This window comes from Eriocheir sinensis, chromosome 5, assembly GCF_024679095.1.
Source record: "Eriocheir sinensis breed Jianghai 21 chromosome 5, ASM2467909v1, whole genome shotgun sequence".
In the NCBI taxonomy this organism is placed as follows: Eukaryota; Metazoa; Arthropoda; class Malacostraca; order Decapoda; family Varunidae; genus Eriocheir; species Eriocheir sinensis.
Genome location: NC_066513.1, coordinates 20,911,115 through 20,932,079, shown reverse-complemented (window position 1 = coordinate 20,932,079; position 20,965 = coordinate 20,911,115). Strand labels below are relative to the sequence as shown.

The following is a 20,965-nucleotide window of genomic DNA, read 5'->3' as shown; positions in this document are numbered from 1 at the left end:
TTACTGAGCCTCTCAGTGAGAAAAACGCAGCCAACTCTGCCCTACTGTGACTGTGTACTAATGTCCACAATAAAGACCACCATTTGTCTTTTGGGTTTCACTGACACTTGCTGACTGGTGTTGTTTCCAATGTGCCTTATTGTAGAACCCACTGAAAGCAAAGGAGAGACTCTGGTACTGTAACAAACTGCAACTTTTCTTTGGGGGGTTAGAGTCTAACATCAAGAAAATTACAAGGTATAAAAATGCAAACAAATGCCCAAAACCTAATGATGATTCCATTATCTTTACCTGAAATACTTAAAAGTACTTCTCATAAACTGACAAGAAAAAGATCATTATATTTTATTGAAAATGGACATATAAATAGCTTATCTGCTAGAATAATAATTATATTGAACATGATTTTTATACATTTGTATTGATGCAGTTACTGACCTAGTCTTCTGGTTACACAAATCCTGCACAACACACTGATACAACACAAGGTACATATCAATAAGGTGTGCCAAGTACTGAACCCTCAAAGGAGCAAACACAAGTCATGACATTCTTTACCTTAACCAGAGGTATGAATATGAGCAAAGGATCCATATCTTGCATAATATTGGCCTAATACTCATCATACCTACTGTGCTATAGCATTTGGATGGTCTTATGCTTGAACTAATCCTCTATCTAGTCTAGGGTCTAGTATATACACATACAAAATAGGAAATAACTTTACCAAAATACAAATAACCCTCTCAACTGATTATATAGTCCTTTGACTAGCCCTTTGCTACTCAAGAAATTAAAGTAACACCTCAGCACTACATACCTGACCCAAAGATTACTATAATACTCTTGAGCTCCTAAGATCTTGTAAAATGTGATTCAGAGCATACAGCTAACCTTGAGACCTTCTTCTTTGCCAAATATTCTTTATGTTTATATCAACTCATGCCAATCATATCCTGAAGAGTGGCCGCTGCTGCTTCATGGTAGGGATGTGCTGGCCTGGGCGTCTGCGCAGCCTCCTGATGGCTTCCCGCAGGTGTTTGGGCTGCACAGGACAACTCTCTCCCTCTGACTCCATCACATCCAGGGCTGGTGGGGAACAACTACTACTTAACAAAGATGGGGAAACATTTTACTTGCTGCATCTTAGGGTTTATCACTGATGAAGACAGTATGATACTTAACAGTAATCTCTAACCTGCCTCATTGTTGAAAAATCTGCCGAGGCCACTTTGTTAGGAAATGATACACAGACATAAATATTTGTGTTTACAATCCTAGCTTGGCATTGTCAATTATCTCAGTTTATTCCTGAACTTTCTAGGAATGAGTGAAATCTCCAACCAGACACTCACCCTCCTCCACGACTTCCCCGACAAACACCTTGGCAATGCCTGACATGGCAATGACAACATTCTGGGACACAGAGCAACCAGTGATGGTCTGCATAACCTGAGAAAGAAAAGGTTGGGTTATGGGGTTAATGCAGAGAAAGCAGTGGATTGTGTGGTTTTCATATTACTTAAGTGTGAAAACTGGGAAATAATAATTCATCATATATGTTCTAGGAGACAAGCTTCGTATTCAAATTCATAACTGAATTAGTTCTTTGTTTTATGACTTTTTACAATATGCCAAGAATCCACCAGTAAGTTTATTTCTCAAATGGAAAATGAAGGGATGACATGTAATGCTCATAAAATCTTACCCTCTTGATGGCAGCCTTGGGAAATGCTGACCGTCGGAACATCTCATAGCGATCCAACTGCTCCTCAGTGAAGTTAGACACCAACACCCTGGGGATTGAGTGGGTTGTAGTTATGTCATTTTTTTACACTTGTGCATAAAAAAATTAAAAAAACATTTAAATCTTTTCCTGTGACAATACACTGTCATTTTGTCTTGCCATGATGACTGACTATTTATGAAAACTACTAGACATTCTTAACCTATCTGCCAAAATAGTAATGAAAAGTTACATTCACATACTAAACTGAGATGAAAACCGAGTTTTCTACTTATATCATGCCACTTATTCACCACTGATTCTGTAGAACAAAACAAAAAGTGTTGATATTAATTGAACATTCCGCCTCTCAAAAACATACTGCATCCTTTCTCGCTCCTCTTCTTCCTGCTCTCGTTTAGTCTTGCCCTCCTTTCTGCGATCATTTCTGTTGATTCCTGGCTGAGGGGTCACTGGCTTGGGAAGAAGGATGTCACCACTATCCCCTATGTCAACCTCTGGCTCATTGCTTGGGGCATGTTCATGACCTGAGAAGAAACCACCTGTTTGCATCCCAATGATGCAATGATTTGTCAATACAACCTCACCTATTCATTTTGTTTGTCATAAATATTGCACAAGCCAGACATGGAGCCTATTACAGGGTTTCTATTACTATTACTTTAATTAATTAATACTTCTAATTTTGATTTATTAACCCTTTCCATTCGTGACGCAGACATTGGCGTCACAGTATGGAAAGGGTCAAGAGGAAATGGAAGTGGATTAATCCTCTTCTAAACCTCTCAATCCTCCTCTAAATTCCTCTTAATCCTCTTCCATTTTCTCTTAAGAGGTTTAGAAGAGGAATAAGAGGAAATGGTAGAGGATAAAGAGGTTTAGAAGAGGACTCACCCTTTCCATTCGGTGACGCCATCAGACGCTGACGTCGCCGGAGTGAAGGGGTTAATGACCATTTCTAGTGGTCATCTTGTACTTTTGTATGTGATAACAATTTTTGCAGTGCTTAACTATTTTAAAAAGATCTTGTTGTCTGTGTAAATTGGTACAAAATATTATATAATGGGTGTCAGATGTCTTTCAGCACAAATGTCTTGTAGTCATTTGTGCTTAAAGGGATTTCTTTTTAGTAAAACCTGTCTTAAAATATCATTTATGGGTACACATAGACAAGAGGGAATGAGAGGAACTTGACAGACTATGTGGCTGTGGATAATAAGGTGAATCAGGATGTGTTGGGGACAGACTAAGGGAATTGTAGCCTGCCTCCCTGCCTGTCCAAGCAGTGCTTGACACATGGTAGTACTGCAGTTGAAGTGGGCCAGCAGCCACTGGGCAGAGATGAAGTGGATGATTCTTTATTATTATTATTATTATTATTATTTATTTATTTATTAATTTTTATTTATTTATTTATTTATTATTATCTATTGTACTCAATGAAAAGAAGATGAATAATAGTTATGCCCTCTTCAAGGCTGATGACTTACCTGCATTTGTATCTTCATGGGTGGGTATCTCATGTTCTCTGTTTGGGGTAGTGGTATCCTGTTCAGCTGGGGAGCACATTTATATTATTAACTACATGTCAATCTGATTTTTTTATTTTGGCACTGACTTAATAGCTTCATTCTTCAGCCATCAAGTGGTATAATAAGGATGTAGTCACTGAATTATATTAGAGGGAGTAAAAATAAGAATTGTGAAAGGGAAATTAATCTTCATAGGCTCCTTGGTCATTATAATCTAGTCTGAGAAAAAGGGGTTTTGTGCACATCCCAGAAATAAATTTCCCATCAGACTTCCAAAGTTGAAAAATGTGTGCAGAAAATAAAAAGCCGTATTAAAAAGTTGTCTGAATGTCCCAGATGCCACAGACATTCATGTGCTTCTAACGAGGGTTTCTATACATTTTCAACTTAGGAAGTTTGGTGAAATATTTTTCTTGGGGGGGAGTGCAGGATAACCCCCTTTTCCTACTCTACTAGTACAGAAGAGATAATGCTAGTGTTCAAGGCTCTTAATGTATTATTCACAGAAATCAATAATTGTTAGAGTACTAATGGGAGAAATCAGTCCTACCTGCTGTGTGTTCAGGTGTGGCTAGGAGCTGGGCCAGCGGGTCACCTCCTAGGGGCGTGGACTGAGAGTCACTGACATCATGGGAGTCAGTGTTGTCTGCATCGGAGAAGTCTGAACAGTGACTCTCTGACATGCTCAGGTTCCTCACATCACCGCCAGCACTATCGCCATCTGAGTAGTCTTCATTGTCGGTCACATCCATTGTAGCTGAAAGGGTACACAAATGGTGGTAATCAATCATGTGAAGAAGTCTAAAACAATCCTATAAAGTGTAGTATACTCATTGAGGAAGGAATAAATAAAAGTTCCATACCACTGACAGTATCATAGCATAGCCCAATATCCACACCTGGCCCACAGAATCATTATCACTATGGCTCAAGAGTAAACACTTCCACAAACCCACTTCATCACTATATTATAATAATTTATTTAGTTTGAATTTGTGAGGATTATCATTCACACCAGATGTCACGAGATGTTGGTAAATAAGCATAGTAAAGGTCAGGATATTTTTGTTTTGTGATTGACGCTCAACAAAATAAAGGTAACTTCTGATGAAATAACTAACAGTAAGGTAAAGGTGGGTGAATACGCTATAGCATCGAGTGGCTGCAGTGCTCATAAGTCCCCCAAGATCGTTGAGAATCAGGGGATAGGCATAACTTGAAAAGAGGCATAAAAAAGTAGACATTTGTGATGGAAATGAGGTACAAAATCGTGCAATTCCTTACATTTATCACCAGAAAAACATGAACCACATGACAAAATCGTTGGTTGGGATGCTTGAAGTGTGCAGCATTGGGTGAGGGAAGCGTATCTATGGTATCACCTTATCTCCTCTGTGAAGGAGGTACTGGCTGACAAAGGTAAGGGGAGGGTACTCTTTCTTATCCTTGCTGGCTGATCTCTTCCCTTTGTTCCTGACTTACCTGGAGACTGTAGCTGGGAAAGAAACCCTCCCCACTTGTTGTTGCGACTGTTGACGTGCGAGGTGACTATAACAGAGGCGTGGCTGTCAGCTTCTCCTGAAGGAGCCACAAGTAGGGAGGAGGACTGGTGTGGGACGCAGCTGTGCAGATCCCTCAGTCCCCGCCGCTCCCTGGAGGCTGAAGTGTTCCCCTGGGGGCGTCTCTGCACCACGGACACTCGAGCGGCAGGGTCAGGCGTGGCAGGTGTGCAAGGTGGTGTGTAGGTGGGGCGGCAGCAAGGAGTCTAGAGGCTTCGAGGGCGGCGGGGCTGTGTTTGTTTACCCGCCGGAGGGACCGTCTCGCCCTGGGACAAAACTCTCTGCTGGAAGACGCTGAAGAAGGGCGGCCTCTCACTCCTCCGTGGTGAGGGGACGATAATTATTATAGGCGAGGGTTACTGATGGCGGTGGGCCGCGGAGTGTGGTGCCGGGGTGGGCGGGTGCCGGGGTGGGTGGGTGCTGTGGTGCTGTTGTTGGGGGACTGAGCAGGTGAGGGCAGCCTAATCAGCCCCCTAAAACACTGAAGAATAAGCCCAAGGAGACTATAATTGGGGCAGCCTCTCTGCTTGTTGTTTCCTCCTTCCTAAATCTATGTCATTTAATCAAGTTGGGTATTTCTTTCATATCAAAAGGAACTTCTTAGGTAGTATTTATCTAGTTTTTCACCCATTGCACTTGAATTAGACACATCCTGACATATCTTGTGATGTTTACTTTGGTTTATTATCATTTCCCAGGGAAATTGCTAAGTGGGGTGCTCTGCTCTGCTCCCCATCAGGAAATCTTAAGTTTGGTTAGATTAGAATTAAGGTGGGCAAAGCCTCCCCCCCCTGTTAGGAGGTGACCATAGGTTTGGTTAGATGTATTGTTTGATTGTTTACAACTTTACAATAAATATGTGTGATACACTGTGTGCTGTGCCGTTGTCAGTGGTCGAGGCGGTGGCAGAGTCCACTTTTTACATGGTCATGCAAAGCCACAAGTGTTTATTTTTCCTTCTTTCTACTTACTGTGAGGACAAAACTTTTATACCTTGTGAGTTTTGATGTTTGCTATTTATTTGCTTAATTTGCTTCGTGGAAATTACTAGTTTTGGGGAGGAGGGACTGGGAGGAAAATTCAGGAAATTAGTGATTTCTGTGGGGAATAAGTAGTAGATTTCTTTAAAAAAAATATCAAAACTTACCAGTAATAAACATTTTCATACGCCATTGTGAGATGGCTGAAGAAATGAATATATACCGATTTGAGGCTTTAAGGTTGTTACTGTCATACTTTCCTTTTTTTTTTTCCCTAACAGAAGCAGCTCAAGGAAAATAACAAAACAGCTCACTAGATAGGCTATTGCTCCTGTAAAAGAAGATAGTGTTGCGTTTCCTTCCATCACTTTTCTCTTTTCCTTATACAGTAATACCTGGGTTTACGAGTGCCTTACTCTACTAGTGTTTTGATTTATGAGAAAGAAAAATTTGGTAAAAACACCTTGGTTTATGAACGGTGACTTGGTGTACGAGCATCCTGTTTATACAAGTCGAAGATGTGAGAGTGGGTTCTTTTTGTTCGCCGCAATGTGAGAGTGCCCAGAGCTGAAAACAATGGGAATGGGGTCTCATTCTACATTGTATACTCGCAGAGGTAGCACCTGCGCGCTTGTGTCCGCTTACGTTTGTGCTCTAGTGTGCGATCTTTGTATTTTCAGCACTACATTGTGTGTTCATTTTGGTTTACAAGTTTTTTGGTTAGCAAGCATAATTCTGGAACGAATTAAGCTTGTAAACCGAGGTATGACTGTGTATCTTTAATTCTTAATTTCTTATTCATTTCTCTCATCTATTGTCTTGTATCCATTCCTCTCTTTCTGACACCTCCTTTTGTTTCACTCCTCATACTCACTCATTTCTCTCATCTATTGTCTTGTATCCATTCCTCTCTTTTTCTGACACCTTCCTTTGTTTCACTCCTCATACTTACTTATGTTTTGCTTAGTCCATGAATCCTCAGTAGACATCTTTCCATTAAGGAAAGGAATGGTTCTTTGCTAGACTTTTTTCTCTCCAATCTGGAAGGTTGTATTGACCATCCTAAATCATTCACCAATCCCAGTAGTATCTTTATGTAGGACTAACAGAAAGCTTAAACAGTTCTGCCAACAGTGCCTCAGAAGAGGTAACCACCAACCCCTTGGCTAACTGATCTTCTCTTAAGTGGAGTGCCGCAGGGGTCTGTTCTCGGGCCATTGCTGTTTGTAATATTCATAAATGATCTCCCTGATAAAATATCAAATGATAGTGAAGTATATATGTATGCGGATGATACTAAGATCTTTAGATGCATTAAAGAAGAAGATGACTGTCGGAAGTTGCAGCAAGATGTGTTAGACTTATATTCATGGAGTGAAAAATGGTTATTAAGATTTCATCCAGACAAATGCAAATACATGAGAATAGGAAGAACATCTGTTGAAGATCAAGGATATCACATGGAGAAACAGTTAATGAGGATTACTACAGAGAAAGATGTGGGTGTCATTATAAACAATAAACTAAGTTGTGCTGACCATCTAGTAGAAAAAGTAAAGAAAGCCAATAATTTAGTGGGAATAATTAGCAGAACGTTTGTTTCATTGGATTCTGAAATATTTAAATCCTTGTTTAAGGCACTGGTAGGACGCGTTGATCACGCCCAACCAAGTATGAGTCCTTACTTGGTGAAAGACATTGAAATTGTGGAAAGGCTACTACGTTCAGCGAAGGGCTACTAGGATGGTGCCTGAACTCAAGGGACTTTCCTACGAAGAGAGACTGAGGAAGCTGAGACTGCCCACACTGGCATATAGAAGAGCAAGGGGAGATCTAATTGAGGCCTATAAGATACTCACTGGGAAATATGATGATGCATGTACCAGAGGAATATTGAAACTTAGAGAAGAAAGCAGGAGTAGGGGAAATTCATTGAAACTGTTTAAGTCAAGATCACGGTTGGATGTAAGGAAGTATGCTTTCCCAAGTAGAGTAGTGAATAATTGGAATCAACTGCCTGAGTGGGTGGTGGCAACGGCAACAGTGATTCAGTTTGAATCCAGACTCGATAAATTCTGGGCTAACCAAGATTTGAAATATAATTACAAGGCTCAAATCATCCACCACACACTGCCACAAGTTGTTAACGTAGATCTGGAGTCACAGGCGTAAGCCTCTTCCAGGAGGTCTTCTGTAAGTATCTGTAAGTTAACAAGCTACTGCAACCCCCACATGGTGCCTTTCCTTCCAGATCCTCACAATGGCCAATCGATTCTTTGAAGGAGCAGCCCATGCAGCTGCATATGCCAGATTTCGGCCACACCCTCCTCAGTCACTGATTGAGGAAGTCATGTCATACTTAAAAGGAAAGGTGATTACATAGATTTAAAATTTTTCATCTTTGAGACATATTTACTAATATGTAATTCATGTATATGTCTTTGTTTTGCCAGTTACACTTATAAAAAAATAAACCTTCATTTACTTTTTAATCACCCTACAGTATAATGGTACACTGGCTGCTGCTGTAGATGTGGGGTGTGGGTCAGGCCAGAGCACCTGGGTCCTGGCACCACATTTCACCCATGTCACAGGTCTGGACGTCTCTCCAGCACAGATCACTGAAGCCACCAAGAAAAACACTAGGGCCAATGTTTCCTTTAAGTGAGTTGATGGCAGAATTCTGATAAGTGGCCAGTAACAATGTAAAAAGATTAATGTTATACTACATAGTATTAACAAAATTTAGCCTGTGCTATATCATATACACATGGGGATTGTGAGATGGCAGTGGGCAGAGGCTGTCTGATGGAGTCAGAAATCATTTTCATAGCTTGTCATTTGCCTGACAACAGGGTGAGTGGAGCAGAGACGCTGCCTTTCCCTGCACAGTCTGTCCAGCTCATCACAGCAGGACAGGCTTGCCACTGGTTTGACTTGCCCAAGTTTTATGCTGAGGCTGACAGAGTGCTGGTGCCAGGTGAGGCTGATCATTACATTGTGGGTCATAAAATACAGCATGGATACTTTTTTTTTATTGGTCTATATTACCAGGAGGACAGCTCTTTTATCACTATGAATATTTTCAGTAGTGTTAGAAAACTATCATGTACAGCATTTATGTGTAAGGTGTATTTATTTGTTAAGCCGTTGAGTGCTATTTTTTCCTGGTCCAGTAAGTGTTGAGAATGTTGCAGGAGGGGTGTTGGCTCTGTATGGGTACCTGTTCCCACTGCCTATGTATGGGAGTGTCTCCAACCAGCTGGTAGAAATTGTGAATGATGTAAGTATCCTCCCTGTAATTATAAGACTTCTTTTGGAGATTGTTTGGGTAACCTGAGTGGTCTATTCCAGAGACACAACCCTTATCTGGGCAAAATATGATGTTTTTCATGTGAAGATAATTATTTTCACTGGAAAACTTAGGGTGCTAGAGCCACTTCAAGGAAAAATCAAATATTTCCAGGCTTTTCATTCTGAGGGCTTCAGTTCCATCCCTTGCATTCAGTGGTGCACATTATGAGTCACACCCTTCGTGGCATGCTATGATACTGGGCTAAAAATTATTGAGTGTTGCCTTTTCAAAAGAGAATTTAACCTAAAATACTTGATACAAAGATGTACTCAAAGTTTTGTTGCACTGTACTTTAAAATGAAGAAAAGTTTTAATATCTAAAATTTTCATTGCTTTAGATGTATAAGAACAAACTGGACGGTTATATTCACAAAGGCAGTATGGAAGTCTACCTGGAAAATTATCAGTCTGAGAAGTACAACATGATTTATGATGATAAGATGGAAATCAGGTTGGTGAGCTGCTTTGAAATGGCTTTGTACATTTGCCCCACTTTTACTTTCATAATTCATACAGTATTTGTGATGTGTGATATATTCCCTTCAGTTTTCTCTTTCCTGTATGTCTTCAGTGTAATTGAACTGTATTCTGTTGGAAATAATAATGTTCAATATTCTTTTACTTAGCACAGATTCACTTGATTGCCAGACAGCTTGACCTGTTACTGCATAGATGTACAGTAACTGCCTGTGAATTTACACTGTCAAACTTAATGTATACCTTTTTATTGAAATGGATACCTCAGTGTTTTCTTAAAAGTACATGTAGCACTGTTTTTGCCCAACTAGATCAAAACATAATTGGTAACTCCATTGCTGGGCGTTATCGCGATAAGTTATTGCGATACTTTATCGCTGATAACAAAATCGGGTTATCGGCCATCCGCTACTTATTTAAATATATATCGGTATCTTCGTTACTTTTGTAACCAAACTTGCGATAATCGCTACTTTTTTCCGCCTCTCAGAAAAAAAAACTGTTGTCTCCCTACTGCGCATGCGTGGCCCGGTGTTGTATGAAAAAACTTTGGGGTATGAAATATCTTCGGTGAAGAGATTTCATACTTAGATCATCAACATTAAAACACTAGGTTATTTTTTGTTATACTCAAAAATCAATATATCATAGAGAAAAATTATTTAACTTTGCCCCAAAAATGATTAATCACTGCCTCAAATTTGATATTCCATATTCGTTTGTGAGCATGCCATGGTATTGAAGGCATCCGGTGTTGTGTTATTTGGTGTCCCATCGTCAAAAGCTGGCGCTTTTGTTTACAAACACTGGTCTCTGTGAACTACGCATGTTCAGACCAGTAAGCGTAGACCTGTACAGTCTCACAAAGCTTTTTAACACATTAGGAGTAGTTGCTGGAAGGTTGAATCAGACATACAGTACCACCATCTTCGCTGTTTGTAGAACGACACTCTGTACGCATAAATACAACTCGTACAGAGTGTTGTTCTAGAAACATTAGGGATGGTGGTAGTGGTACTGTATGTCTGATTCAGCCTTCCAGCAACTTTTAATTACGGTTAAAAAGCTTTGTGAGACTGTACAGGTCTACGCTTGCTGGTCTGAGCATGTGCAGTTCGCGAGAGACCAGTGTTTGTAAACAAAAGCGCCAGCTTTGACGGTGGGGACGCCAAATAACACAACACCGGTTCAGGCATTTCTAGCATTACCGTCCATAGGTACGTGTCAACGTGTGGTTTCCAGTTTTGTAAGTTTTCTAAAATACAGATAATGAAAATTTGAATTCATCTATGTTTTTTTATTTAAAATATCAATATAGTATTGTTTTTGCCTATCGGACTTATCGCTAGCTAGTATCGGAATTGTGGATTAATATCGGGTATCGGTTATCGCCTATATTTGTGTTTCCAGTTAACGAATATCGGTTATCATCGATAAGGTTTTCCATTATCAGTTATCGGTTATCGGGAATAAGGTTTTCTGTTATCGTGCCCAGCTATGGGTAACTCACATAGTTTATGAGCATTTCATGACAACAGAGTAAGCAAGTATTGTCATGTGTTCTCTAATCAGTACTCATCCTAATAAGTGAGAAACAAGAAAATGCAAAAGGAAAGAATGAGTACATGTTTGTTCAGGGACTCTACATTTATTAAGGCAGTGTCATATCGTGAGTGGGCAGGATGGGTTTTGCAATCTAAGTAATGAAAACTTGCAATCCACAACTCTTGTTCTGAGTTGAGAGGATAAATTTATGTATGGTTCAAGATCTCATCATTATCTTTGTATTTTCATCCCTTTCTCAGTTGAATTTTGGAACAGCTCTCTTTTTCCTGTATACATATTTCCTCCTTCCTGCAACTTATGCTTCAAGAGAGGAGAGCATCATGACACTTATCTATGACTTTTAGCTTCTTCATCTGTCTCCTTTTTTTTTTATAGAGGAGTATGTTCCAGGCACTTTATTGTAATTTTATTTTGCTCCTGGCCTGTCACCTGTCTGCCATAAAAAATATTAGTTACACATGGCACTAATACTGTTGCCCATATCCAAGGTGTACAACAAGGACACTGAAGGGTATTGGGGTGAGGGCCGTGCGGATGTGGACGAGGCCTATACTGATCCGAAGTTTAATCTTCCTCTCCAAGACTGTTCAAGGTCTTAGCACAGTAATAATATAGTACTGTACTTGTTTTAAGAATACCAATTGAAAAAAAAAAAAACATATACTCATTGAGTTTCCATATTATGATTTGCATGTTTTAAAGTGTCCGCTTTATCTATCCATTTTAAGTGATGGATAGTTGTTACCAAGTGATATGGTAAAAGGCACTTCTTTGTTTTTTGGGGAGCTGGGGTTGTGCAGAAGTGGCACCCACCTGTGGAACCAGGCCTGGGGTAAACCTTCAGAGGGTTATGGACTTCTTCACTTACCAAGCATGTTTTGAAGGCTACACATGGATACAGTGGTACTTTATGAGATGAAGAGATCTGGAAATAACAATATCTATAATGGGAGTATACCTTCTACTATTACAGTCCAGCATGAGCAATGGCACCAGTCTTAGGGGGTAATAATAGGCATATCCAGCAAACTGCTTCATTTGTTGTTGAGGTTACTCCATTTGATAAGCCTATAATGTGAGTGAGGCTGAGACACATTTTGGGCTTCATCTCTTATTCAGTGCACATTCCATGTGTTCTTTGTCTTACTTTATAAGTGTGAGACATGGGCACTATATAATGCTTTGAAGGGGCAGATTGATGCCTTTGGTGATAAGTGTTTTTGCTGAATGATGGGGTATTGCTGTGATTACTTTGTGTCAAATTGGCGGCTACTCCATTTGACTCAGTCAAGGCTTATTACCTACAGAGTCTGTGAAGGCCAACTCTTGCTTGAAGAGCATGTGGCATGCTACCTAAAAGTTGACCCTGTTCACTGGGTTGTATCTGTAAGAGACAGGCCTAAATGGAAAGGGGCAAGTTGGTGCCCTCAGAGCTCATGCATGGCTTGAACAAGTCGATGGAACATGGTATGGGAAAAGCAGCTGCATGGAGACTTGCTTTGAGGGACCCCACAGATAGTGTAGTAGGGTGGGTGAAGCAATGTGCTCCCTAGCGTATGCCCCCGTTGATTCCTTGATTGATACAAATAAATGAAGTCAAAATGAACATCATTGTTGTCTGATAATCACCCGAGTTTTCATTGTCATAACACAATGAGTACTTTGTCATTTTTTCCTTTTCATTTGTTGTCCTATACTTGATATGGCTGTCCTCACTTCTTCCCCCATATACTGGGTCGTCCTTTTTCTATGTTGTATCTGTACATATTTTGTATGCTTCATTATGAATATATTAGTGCTAAGTGATAAATCTATAAATACCCATCACCTGCAAAATAGCAGTAAACCTGAATTACATTCAGAAATTAATATCTTTGTAACTTTTGACAATTCCTTCCCTATGCTTCTCAGAGATGACAGCCACTACACAGACAGGACTGTCTCTGTCACTGATCTGACTGGGTACATCAGCAGCTGGTCTGGCTTTCAGAACTTTCGAGCCAAAAATGGAGATGAAGCTGCTTTGGATTTGCTTCAGAACTTCCAAAACAGGTGTGTGACTAATTAAGGTGCAAAAACATGAAATCCTGGTGGCTTGATTGATAACACTCTAAGTATTATAAAAAGGTGACTGAAGCATGGCTCTTAGCAGCTTCCATTTTTATGTTGTCAGGCAGTTGAGTATTGTCAGGTTTCCCTACATTTACTATGTTATGTACAGTGCTGATTTGTCTTGCTGTGAAACCAAATCCTTATGGTGCTTTGTCCCCAGGATCATGTCAGTCCTTGGGGTAGACGGCACACCGGAGGACATAGAACTGACCCTTCGCTACAAATACTTTCTCCTCATGGGGCGAAAACCATAGGAAGTTTGCTTACCTCACCTGTGATATCTGCTCAAGACTGTTGTAGAGACAAATGTGTACTAAGTCTCTTGTTTGTAAATGTGGGTCATTTACTCCCAATTGAGATATGTGTGTCCATGTGCAACATTGTGATTTTGTATATACTCTTAGTTAATTTAACTCATATTATTTTTACTATTAAAGTTTGTAATATATAGTGTCTGTTGATAGCTGACTTTTAATAAATTCTTAAATCTACACTGGCTAGTTTCAAGAGTGAAGAGAATTAGAATGTGATGATCATGTAACTTTAAAACTTCAAAATGAACTCATTAGTAATATTAATGTTGGAATGCATGAAATGAATGATAATCTCTCAATTCCTTAACTTTGGTGTTGATTTGGGTACTTCTCTGCCATCCTTATCATTTACCAAACTTACAATCCTGTGCAATACCAGTTTTTTGTTTTTGTAAGTGTATGTATTTGTATAATTGTACTTCTATCCTCCCTTACTTAACTGAGCAATTAAAGGAACACAGGCTAAAATAAAGATAATAAATAATAATGTTCATAGTAACTATAACTAATGATAAACAAATAAACACAATGGTAACAGAAAACAGGCTGAACTAGAAATAACACTAAAATAAAATACTACTAATAACAATGAGAGAAAAGTAAAAAATAATGATAATCTTGATAACAAAATAATAACCTTCATCTTAGCCACGCCTCAAGGTCAAACATTCTACCTTTGCCCATAATTTGGATCATTTGTGTAATATTACTGACAGTACAGTCGTCCCTCAAATAGTATGGGGGTTAGGGACTCATGAACCCCGTACTATTCGAAAATCCATATAAAATTAGTGCCCCCCCTAGAAACACTCCTGGGCAAGTGAGACGCCATTACCATAGCACTATGATAGATACAGCAAACACTACTCTCATTCACGTGGTATGCTCTCCCTACTGCAACGTAACTCATCCCAAAAACGTAACTTCTAAATCTGAATTCTTCTGCAAGGTGAACACCTTTCTCGAATACTTTGGGGTGCTTTCAGCAGGTGTTTTGGTAGAACAGTGTTGCCACTCAAGCCATGGCTACTTGGTGCGATGAGCGTGAAATTTCAAAATCCTAAAAAAATTCTTCCATGACAATCCATATAAAACTGAAACTGTACTATTGGAAACCGTACTATTTGTGGGACGACTGCATATGCAAACATTACAGCCACCAACCATTCAGCTTTTAACTACATCTACTAGTGGTACTTAAGCTACTATTACCAATACAACAACCCCACTCCATACACCACTCCACTGTGAGATATTCTATACTGGGTGTTTACTGACAAAAAATAAATGCTGCAACTCAAGTATTACCAAACAAGTGCCAAATAGAGCAGTAAAATCCAACTACAGCTCCTAATATTAGTACACACTTCTTACTACCCTTACACGTGTAAAGACAAATATGTTAAGTGTACTTGTTTAACTTGAGCAAAAAAGTCGTACCCTTAGAACAAGTTGGTCTTGTATTCAAAGAAAAGACAAGCAAACAGTTGCCGGACATTTATTATAAGGACAGTTTTTAATTTTCTAAGACTTAATATAAATATATGAAACATATGTTCTCATACTCCTGTTTTTAAGGGAAGGCGCTATGGGATGAGGCAGAGATGTTGTCTGCCTGGAACAGTGAACGGAAAAAAAGTTGTGCATCTCTCACGTCTACACTTACGAGATGGCTATAGGCTTCCACAGCCGATACATCTCTTCACACAGACTCCAACACATGTATTTCTCTTCTCCGCCATCCCCGCATGCACTCTCCACCACCTCTATCAACATAGGAGGTGACATGTGAGGATGGCGCTGAGGGCATGGAGGCTCACATAGTGGTCCCACATGCCCTCTAGTTCATCAGTAATGCTACGAACACAAACATTCGCTGCCAAGGTACTCTCTGCCCAACACCAGGTCCTCATCCACCAGCTCGGAAGGAAGCAGCTGCTGTCCTGTCCTCACCAACACCGCCTTCTGCCAGTCGCCGTCCGATGTCGAGTTCGAGCGGCGACGTGGCCCAGAGATCGCCTCTTCCCCCTCCTCCTCTGGCCCACACGAGCTAGAACAGACCACTACAGCAACAGTTTCATCTGCTCTTCATCAAGTGTGAAAACTGTGTGAACTGGTCTGACTTCTGCATCTTTTTATGTTGTTAAAGCTAATTTAATTTATTTGTTAGGTGTAATGTAAGTAAACATGTGAGATCACCAATTTAAGTACTTCAATGCTACAATTCTACTATTACAACCACTACTACTACTAATCATGGGCATCATCTGAGGGGAGAAGTATAGTCCCCCATTTTCCTTAATGGTGGGACTGTTTGTTTGTCCCTCCCACTTTCTCATTTGTTTTTATATATCAGAAGCTAGAAGGATGTAATTGAGATATACAACTCCATGAAGATTAGATGCGACTGTCAGGCATGGTACCTCCACAATCTCTTCAACCACCACCACCTATATCTCAATCTCCCAACCTCCTCGACCTCCAAACCTTCTCCTTGACTTCTAAAACCTCCCACGACCTTCAGAACCTTCTCTTCAATTTCCATAATCTCTACCTATAGAACCATCTCCTCGACCTCCACATCCTCCTTGTCCTCCATAAACTTCTCGCCCTCCAGAACCTCACTGACCTCTACAAATTACCTCTAAACCCCATAGATCTCTCTTGAATTGTACAACGTCTTCCTCAACATTCAGAACCTTCTTCTCGACCTTCACAACTCCCTCCTCAATCCCTAAAACAAAGCCTATCTCCACAACTTCCTCCTCAACCTCCAACCTCCTTCTAAATCGCTTTGACCTTTATAGCCTCCTCCTCAACCTCCACAACCTCGATCTCCTACAACCTCATTTTTCAATCCCCACAACTTCCTACTTAATCCTATAACGAACTCTTCTATCTCCACAACTTACTCTTAAACTTTCTAAAACCTTGGTAATTCCCCACAACTTCATTTTTGATCTCCACAACCTCCTTCTTAATCCTAAATCAATTCTATCTCTACAACTTCCTCCTCAACCCCCAACTTCTTTCTAATCTCTGACCTTTATTGCCTTCTTGACCTTCAGAACCTTATCAATACCCATAACCTTCTCCTTAACCTCTTTCTTAACCCCCAACATCTCCTGCACCCACTTTCATAACCCCTTGACCCTCTTCCTCAACCCCCCTAACCTCCAAAGCCTTCTCCTCAATCCTCACAGCCTACTCGACCACAATCACCTCAACCTCAGAACCTACTCCCCGACCTTCACAAACATCTCTTTTATAAGCGAAACCCACAGAAAAAAAGTCCTTATGCCTATGCTATGAAGGCGGCAAGATAGGCATATAAAATGCATACGGTCTTGCCTCCTAATATTACCCTTATGCTACTGATTTTGCTCACTGGTATTATTGTCCTCTTCCTCACTCTTTTACTACTACTACTACTACTACTACCATTACTTCAACAATACTTTTACATGCGATACCTTTCACCAGAAGTCTAAGTGTATAATTGTTATCTTATTCACCCTCTGCTCCACTTCTGTCCCAGCGAGCATCGTAAAATGACCTCTCTCCCCTCGCTCTGTTCCTTTTCTTCGCGCTGCACTTCCTTACCTTTTCCTTTATCCGCACTTCCGTTCTCCTAAGTCTTTTAATCGCCCCCTCTTCCTTCTCTCATGAAACTTTGTGCCATTAACCTTCACCTCTCTCTCTCTCTCTCTCTCTCTCACCTCTGCGTCGAGTATCATAACGGTGTGGTCGAGGTGATGTTCCACGGGGTTTTGAGACCTGCCGAACACCGCCAAGGTTGATCACGTGCTGGGAAGAGGAAAAAAAAACAGGTCGGTATTATAGACGCTTCCGCCTCACATCATCTATTTCCAAAGGCCAAAAAAGGAGATCAATGGGGTTCTAATGAGAGTTTTTAGGTTCACGGTACAGAAGAATGGTCAAACTACCACCAGGGTCATTAAACTACCCCTAGAAACACCCAAAACTCCTACAAAAACCGTGTCGAATGTATGTGCCTGGGCGGCGGAAGGTTTAAAAATACGGTAAAAAGAAAAACTCAGATTAGGGCATGGAGGGGCGAGGACTTTAGTGTGTGGTCTGAAAGAGGAAGGACACGGGGTTTGGACAAGCTCGAACAAAAAATGGTTAAGCCGCGATGAAAGGAGAGGGGATAAGAGAGCGTTGTAAACGGTCGTTGTTTTCGCCGGGGCGCGCGGTGTGTATCTTTTTATTTACTATAGCGTCGGGGATTTGTACTAAGTCGTATTTATGGGCTGTTAGGGATGTAATAGAAGTTAGGGCGTGTGTTTTTTACGCTCTCTCTCTCTCTCTCTCTCTCTCTCTCTCTCTCTCTCTCTCGTACAGACAAAGTATAGTCTGGAATGGATATAATAGAAGTAAGGGTCTCTCTCTCTCTCTCTCTCTCTCTCTCTCTCTCTCTCTCTCTCTCTCTCTCTCTCTCTCGTATAGCTACAATCGCAAATCTGAAAGGCATGTAACAGAGGTAAGGCCGTGTTCTCTCTCTCTCTCTCTCTCTCTCTCTCTCTCTCTCTCTCTCTCTCTCTCTCTCTCTCTCTCTCTCTCGTACGGTCAGTCAAGTAAGTACATTCTCAGAATACGATGTAATATGAAAACAGTCTAAAACGAATGCCATTTAAGTAAGCTGTATCATTTATCCTCTCTGGCATTCGTTCATTCAATTCTCTATCATCAATACATCGCCAGAAAGGTCATGGATTAAGTGCGACCCCAAGATCTTGCTGTAGCTTACCTCCGCCGTGCTGGATGACGTCGGGGTTCCTCTCGTCTCCGTCTCTGAACAGGACAGGCGGGGGCGGGAGGGCGTCATGAAGAGTGGTAGGTGGCGGCGCCTTCGCGTGGAGTGCTGCTGGGGGCGGGGTCTTAGGGTGAAGGGGCGCACTCGTGGACTCCTCATGCCCACTACTTTGCTCTCTTACCTCCTCACGCCCACACTGCGGCCTTGCTCGCCTTCCAAGCCGCACCCTCACCACGACGCAGACCACGATAAGTACCACTAGGAGGCCGCCCACCACGCCCGCCACAACGGAGATGATGGGAGTGAGGTTAATCTCCCCTGAGGACTGGCCTTTCGTCGGGGAGGGCTTGACGGCGGCTGGGGGGAAAGGAATGGCCTGATAAGGTGATGGAAGAGGGTCAGGGAGGCCGTGATAGCGGGAGAATGAGGTATTGTGGCCAGTGGGTGTTGTGGATACCGGGGATAGAAAGTAGAGGGAGAACATGTGATAGCAGAAGGAGGAAGGGAAGAAGGAAGGAGGAGGTGAGTATGAAATAATTTCGAGAAAGTAGAAGGAGAACGTGTGATAACAGTGAGAGGAGGAAGAGGAAGGAAGAAAAGAATATGGAGTAGTTTAAAAAAAGTAGAAGGAGAACGTGTAATGGCAGTAGTAGGAAGACGAAGAGAAGAAGGAGGTGAATATGAACTAGTTTCGAGAAAGTAGAGAGAGAGCGTGTGATAACAGAAGAGGGAGGAGAAGGAAGGAGGAGGATGATGATTTGAACCAGTTTCGAGCACACAACAAAAAAAGGAACAGCAACACTCGATCTTCAAATGGATCTCATAATAGTAACAAGGGATCAAGTTAATGTAAGAAGACCCACATAAGTCGCTCTCCTAATAAGAACAAGAGGAAAAAAGTCGATCATACCAGCTAAGGCAAAGATGAAGGATAAACAAATGATGATGATGAAGGAGAAGAAAAAGAAAAAGAAGAGGAGGAGGATGAGGATAAGGAGGAGTAAGAAGAATATGAAGAAGAAGAAGAAGAAGAAGAAGTAAAAGGAGAGGGAAAAAAAAGAGTTGGAGAAGAAGATTAAGATAAACATGTAGGTACACACGTAAACTCTATACACAAAATCACAAACGGGAGGCTATGAATCACCTCTCTGCAAACCCGTGATACATAACCTAAATCTCCGAGTGGGGAAAACAGACAAAGAGTCACGCAAACGAGGCTAAATGCATGCACAGGGCACGCTAATTGTGACTCCACGTTAAAATGAGCGGGAAGAGGAGGGCAACATCAGAGGGGTGGCGGTAACGAGGTAACCTGAGAGGGAGAGAGAGAACCGGAGGAAAGGTCAAGCGGGTGTGAAGGAGGGATTACAGCGGCAGGAGGAGGAGGAGGAGGAGGCGTGATAGCAGGTGACGAGGATAGAATAGAGTGCGTCATGGTGTTGATGATGGAAAGGAAATGATAAAAGAAAAATAGTGGAGAGAAATGAAGATATAATGGGCGCTGTAAGGATTTCTACGACTAATTAAACTTTATTACCGAAAATAGTCCTCTGGAACTAATTAATTCTCTTTGGCAGCTCATCTATACTCCCTTTTATTGGGGTAGTGATTAGCGGGCTTTTTTTCTTAATTAGTTTTACCCTTGAGCTGCTTCCTTTACTCTAAAAAAACCTCTCATACGACAAATCTAAGTTTATTCACGCCCATATGATTAAGTCCATTACGCCATTTTCACAACAAAAGTTCATATTCACGTTGGGAAAGGTATTACTTCTGCAGTTGACTAATAATGGCTAAAGATTGTAATGACTAAACACGAGAAATTTACAACTACAAATAATTTATTTTTACTTTTTATAGAATCAGTCTTTAGCGGGCTTTATCTATTTATATATTTTTGCCATTGAGCTGCTTCCTTTACTGTAAAAAAAAAAAGAAGCTGGACTGCATTACAAAATCGAATACCCAGGAAAACTTGTGGTCCCCAATTTCGACTATTACTCGTCCGTCCAAGGTTACCAAGTAGATTATATCAGGGTTGTGCAACACGTTCGATAGACATCCATTAACGCCGTGCTGTTGCCCAACCCGGATATGCTTCGCCACAAGTCCCGGATGAAGACAGAATTATACCCGCGCTTTCGAGACTAAGAGATTCCCTGCAGCATCTTTGACGGAAATATGGACGAACTGAAGGTCAAGGAATAAAGATACATGGAGATAATATGAACAACTGTGCGCCTTCAGGAAAACGAGGAAAAAGGTTGCAGAGTTGTCGGGGGAAAATGCAACACAGAAGATATCCGAGAACGAGAGAATACAATAGCTAAACATTGATATATCGGGCCCTTTTTTTTCAGCCTCCTCGCACTGTAAACCATGAACTATAATATTAGATGAAGGAGGTCGTTTTTATCTCCTTCGCTGTGAAAGGTGGTCGAGAATGAAAGAGGAGCAGAGGAAAAGAGGAAAGGAGGGTAGAAGGGAAAGATAGATGGATGTGGCCAGGTGGTCTTGGACGTATAGAGAAAAAGTGTGCGGAAGTG

General features: G+C 41.0%; 3 protein-coding genes across 12 annotated transcripts in view; 1 reads left to right on the top strand and 2 right to left on the bottom strand.

Annotated features, from left to right (window-relative positions):
- Positions 1 to 330: 330 nt before the first annotated feature.
- LOC126985094 (transcription initiation factor TFIID subunit 11-like) lies at positions 331 to 4,906 on the bottom strand. 3 transcript variants are annotated; one of them, XM_050839546.1, is made up of 7 exons: positions 4,762 to 4,906; positions 3,830 to 4,036; positions 3,238 to 3,303; positions 2,109 to 2,289; positions 1,709 to 1,796; positions 1,356 to 1,452; positions 331 to 1,089 (listed from the first exon to the last, which is right to left on the bottom strand). In XM_050839546.1, the coding sequence occupies exons 2-7, from the start codon at positions 4,029 to 4,031 to the stop codon at positions 950 to 952; spliced, it is 774 nt and encodes a 257-aa protein (XP_050695503.1). In that variant the 5' UTR covers positions 4,032 to 4,036; positions 4,762 to 4,906; the 3' UTR covers positions 331 to 949. The 3 variants fall into 3 exon arrangements, with proteins under 3 accessions (XP_050695503.1, XP_050695520.1, XP_050695511.1); XM_050839563.1 differs by having other exon boundaries at positions 2,109 to 2,274; XM_050839554.1 differs by lacking the exon at positions 4,762 to 4,906 and adding an exon at positions 4,564 to 4,690.
- On the top strand, positions 4,674 to 13,821 carry LOC126985071 (putative methyltransferase DDB_G0268948). 8 transcript variants are annotated; one of them, XM_050839495.1, is made up of 8 exons: positions 4,674 to 4,698; positions 8,070 to 8,189; positions 8,322 to 8,482; positions 8,674 to 8,798; positions 8,995 to 9,101; positions 9,512 to 9,624; positions 13,128 to 13,268; positions 13,489 to 13,821. In XM_050839495.1, the coding sequence occupies exons 2-8, from the start codon at positions 8,079 to 8,081 to the stop codon at positions 13,580 to 13,582; spliced, it is 852 nt and encodes a 283-aa protein (XP_050695452.1). In that variant the 5' UTR covers positions 4,674 to 4,698; positions 8,070 to 8,078; the 3' UTR covers positions 13,583 to 13,821. The 8 variants fall into 8 exon arrangements, with proteins under 8 accessions (XP_050695452.1, XP_050695444.1, XP_050695492.1 ...); XM_050839487.1 differs by having other exon boundaries at positions 4,685 to 4,823; XM_050839535.1 differs by lacking the exons at positions 4,674 to 4,698; positions 9,512 to 9,624 and adding exons at positions 4,869 to 5,004; positions 11,705 to 11,808 and having other exon boundaries at positions 9,016 to 9,101.
- Positions 13,822 to 15,124: 1,303 nt separating this feature from the next.
- Positions 15,125 to 20,965, bottom strand: part of LOC126983024 (nephrin-like) — a 196,096-nt gene continuing 190,255 nt past the window's right edge. The window contains exons 15-17 of the mRNA XM_050835448.1: positions 18,414 to 18,776; positions 17,362 to 17,449; positions 15,125 to 15,705 (exon numbers count right to left, since the gene is read on the bottom strand). Coding sequence (XP_050691405.1) covers positions 17,376 to 17,449; positions 18,414 to 18,776 — 437 coding nt within the window. The 3' untranslated portion in view covers positions 15,125 to 15,705; positions 17,362 to 17,375. The remainder of the gene's footprint in view (positions 15,706 to 17,361; positions 17,450 to 18,413; positions 18,777 to 20,965) is intronic.

Excerpts from the sequence above, each read along its gene's own strand:
- LOC126985094 (XM_050839546.1), bottom strand. The coding sequence starts at position 4,031 with ATGGATGTGACCGACAATGAAGACTACTCAGATGGCGATAGTGCTGGC. Across the intron at positions 1,453-1,708 it reads CCAAGGCTGCCATCAAGAGG|GTTATGCAGACCATCACTGG; the intron begins GTAAGATTTTAT and ends TTTCTTTCTCAG. Across the intron at positions 1,090-1,355 it reads CGGGGAAGTCGTGGAGGAGG|CCCTGGATGTGATGGAGTCA; the intron begins GTGAGTGTCTGG and ends GTTCCCCACCAG.
- LOC126985071 (XM_050839495.1), top strand. The coding sequence starts at position 8,079 with ATGGCCAATCGATTCTTTGAAGGAGCAGCCCATGCAGCTGCATATGCC. Across the intron at positions 8,483-8,673 it reads AGGGCCAATGTTTCCTTTAA|GGTGAGTGGAGCAGAGACGC; the intron begins GTGAGTTGATGG and ends GCCTGACAACAG. Across the intron at positions 9,625-13,127 it reads GATGATAAGATGGAAATCAG|AGATGACAGCCACTACACAG; the intron begins GTTGGTGAGCTG and ends TATGCTTCTCAG.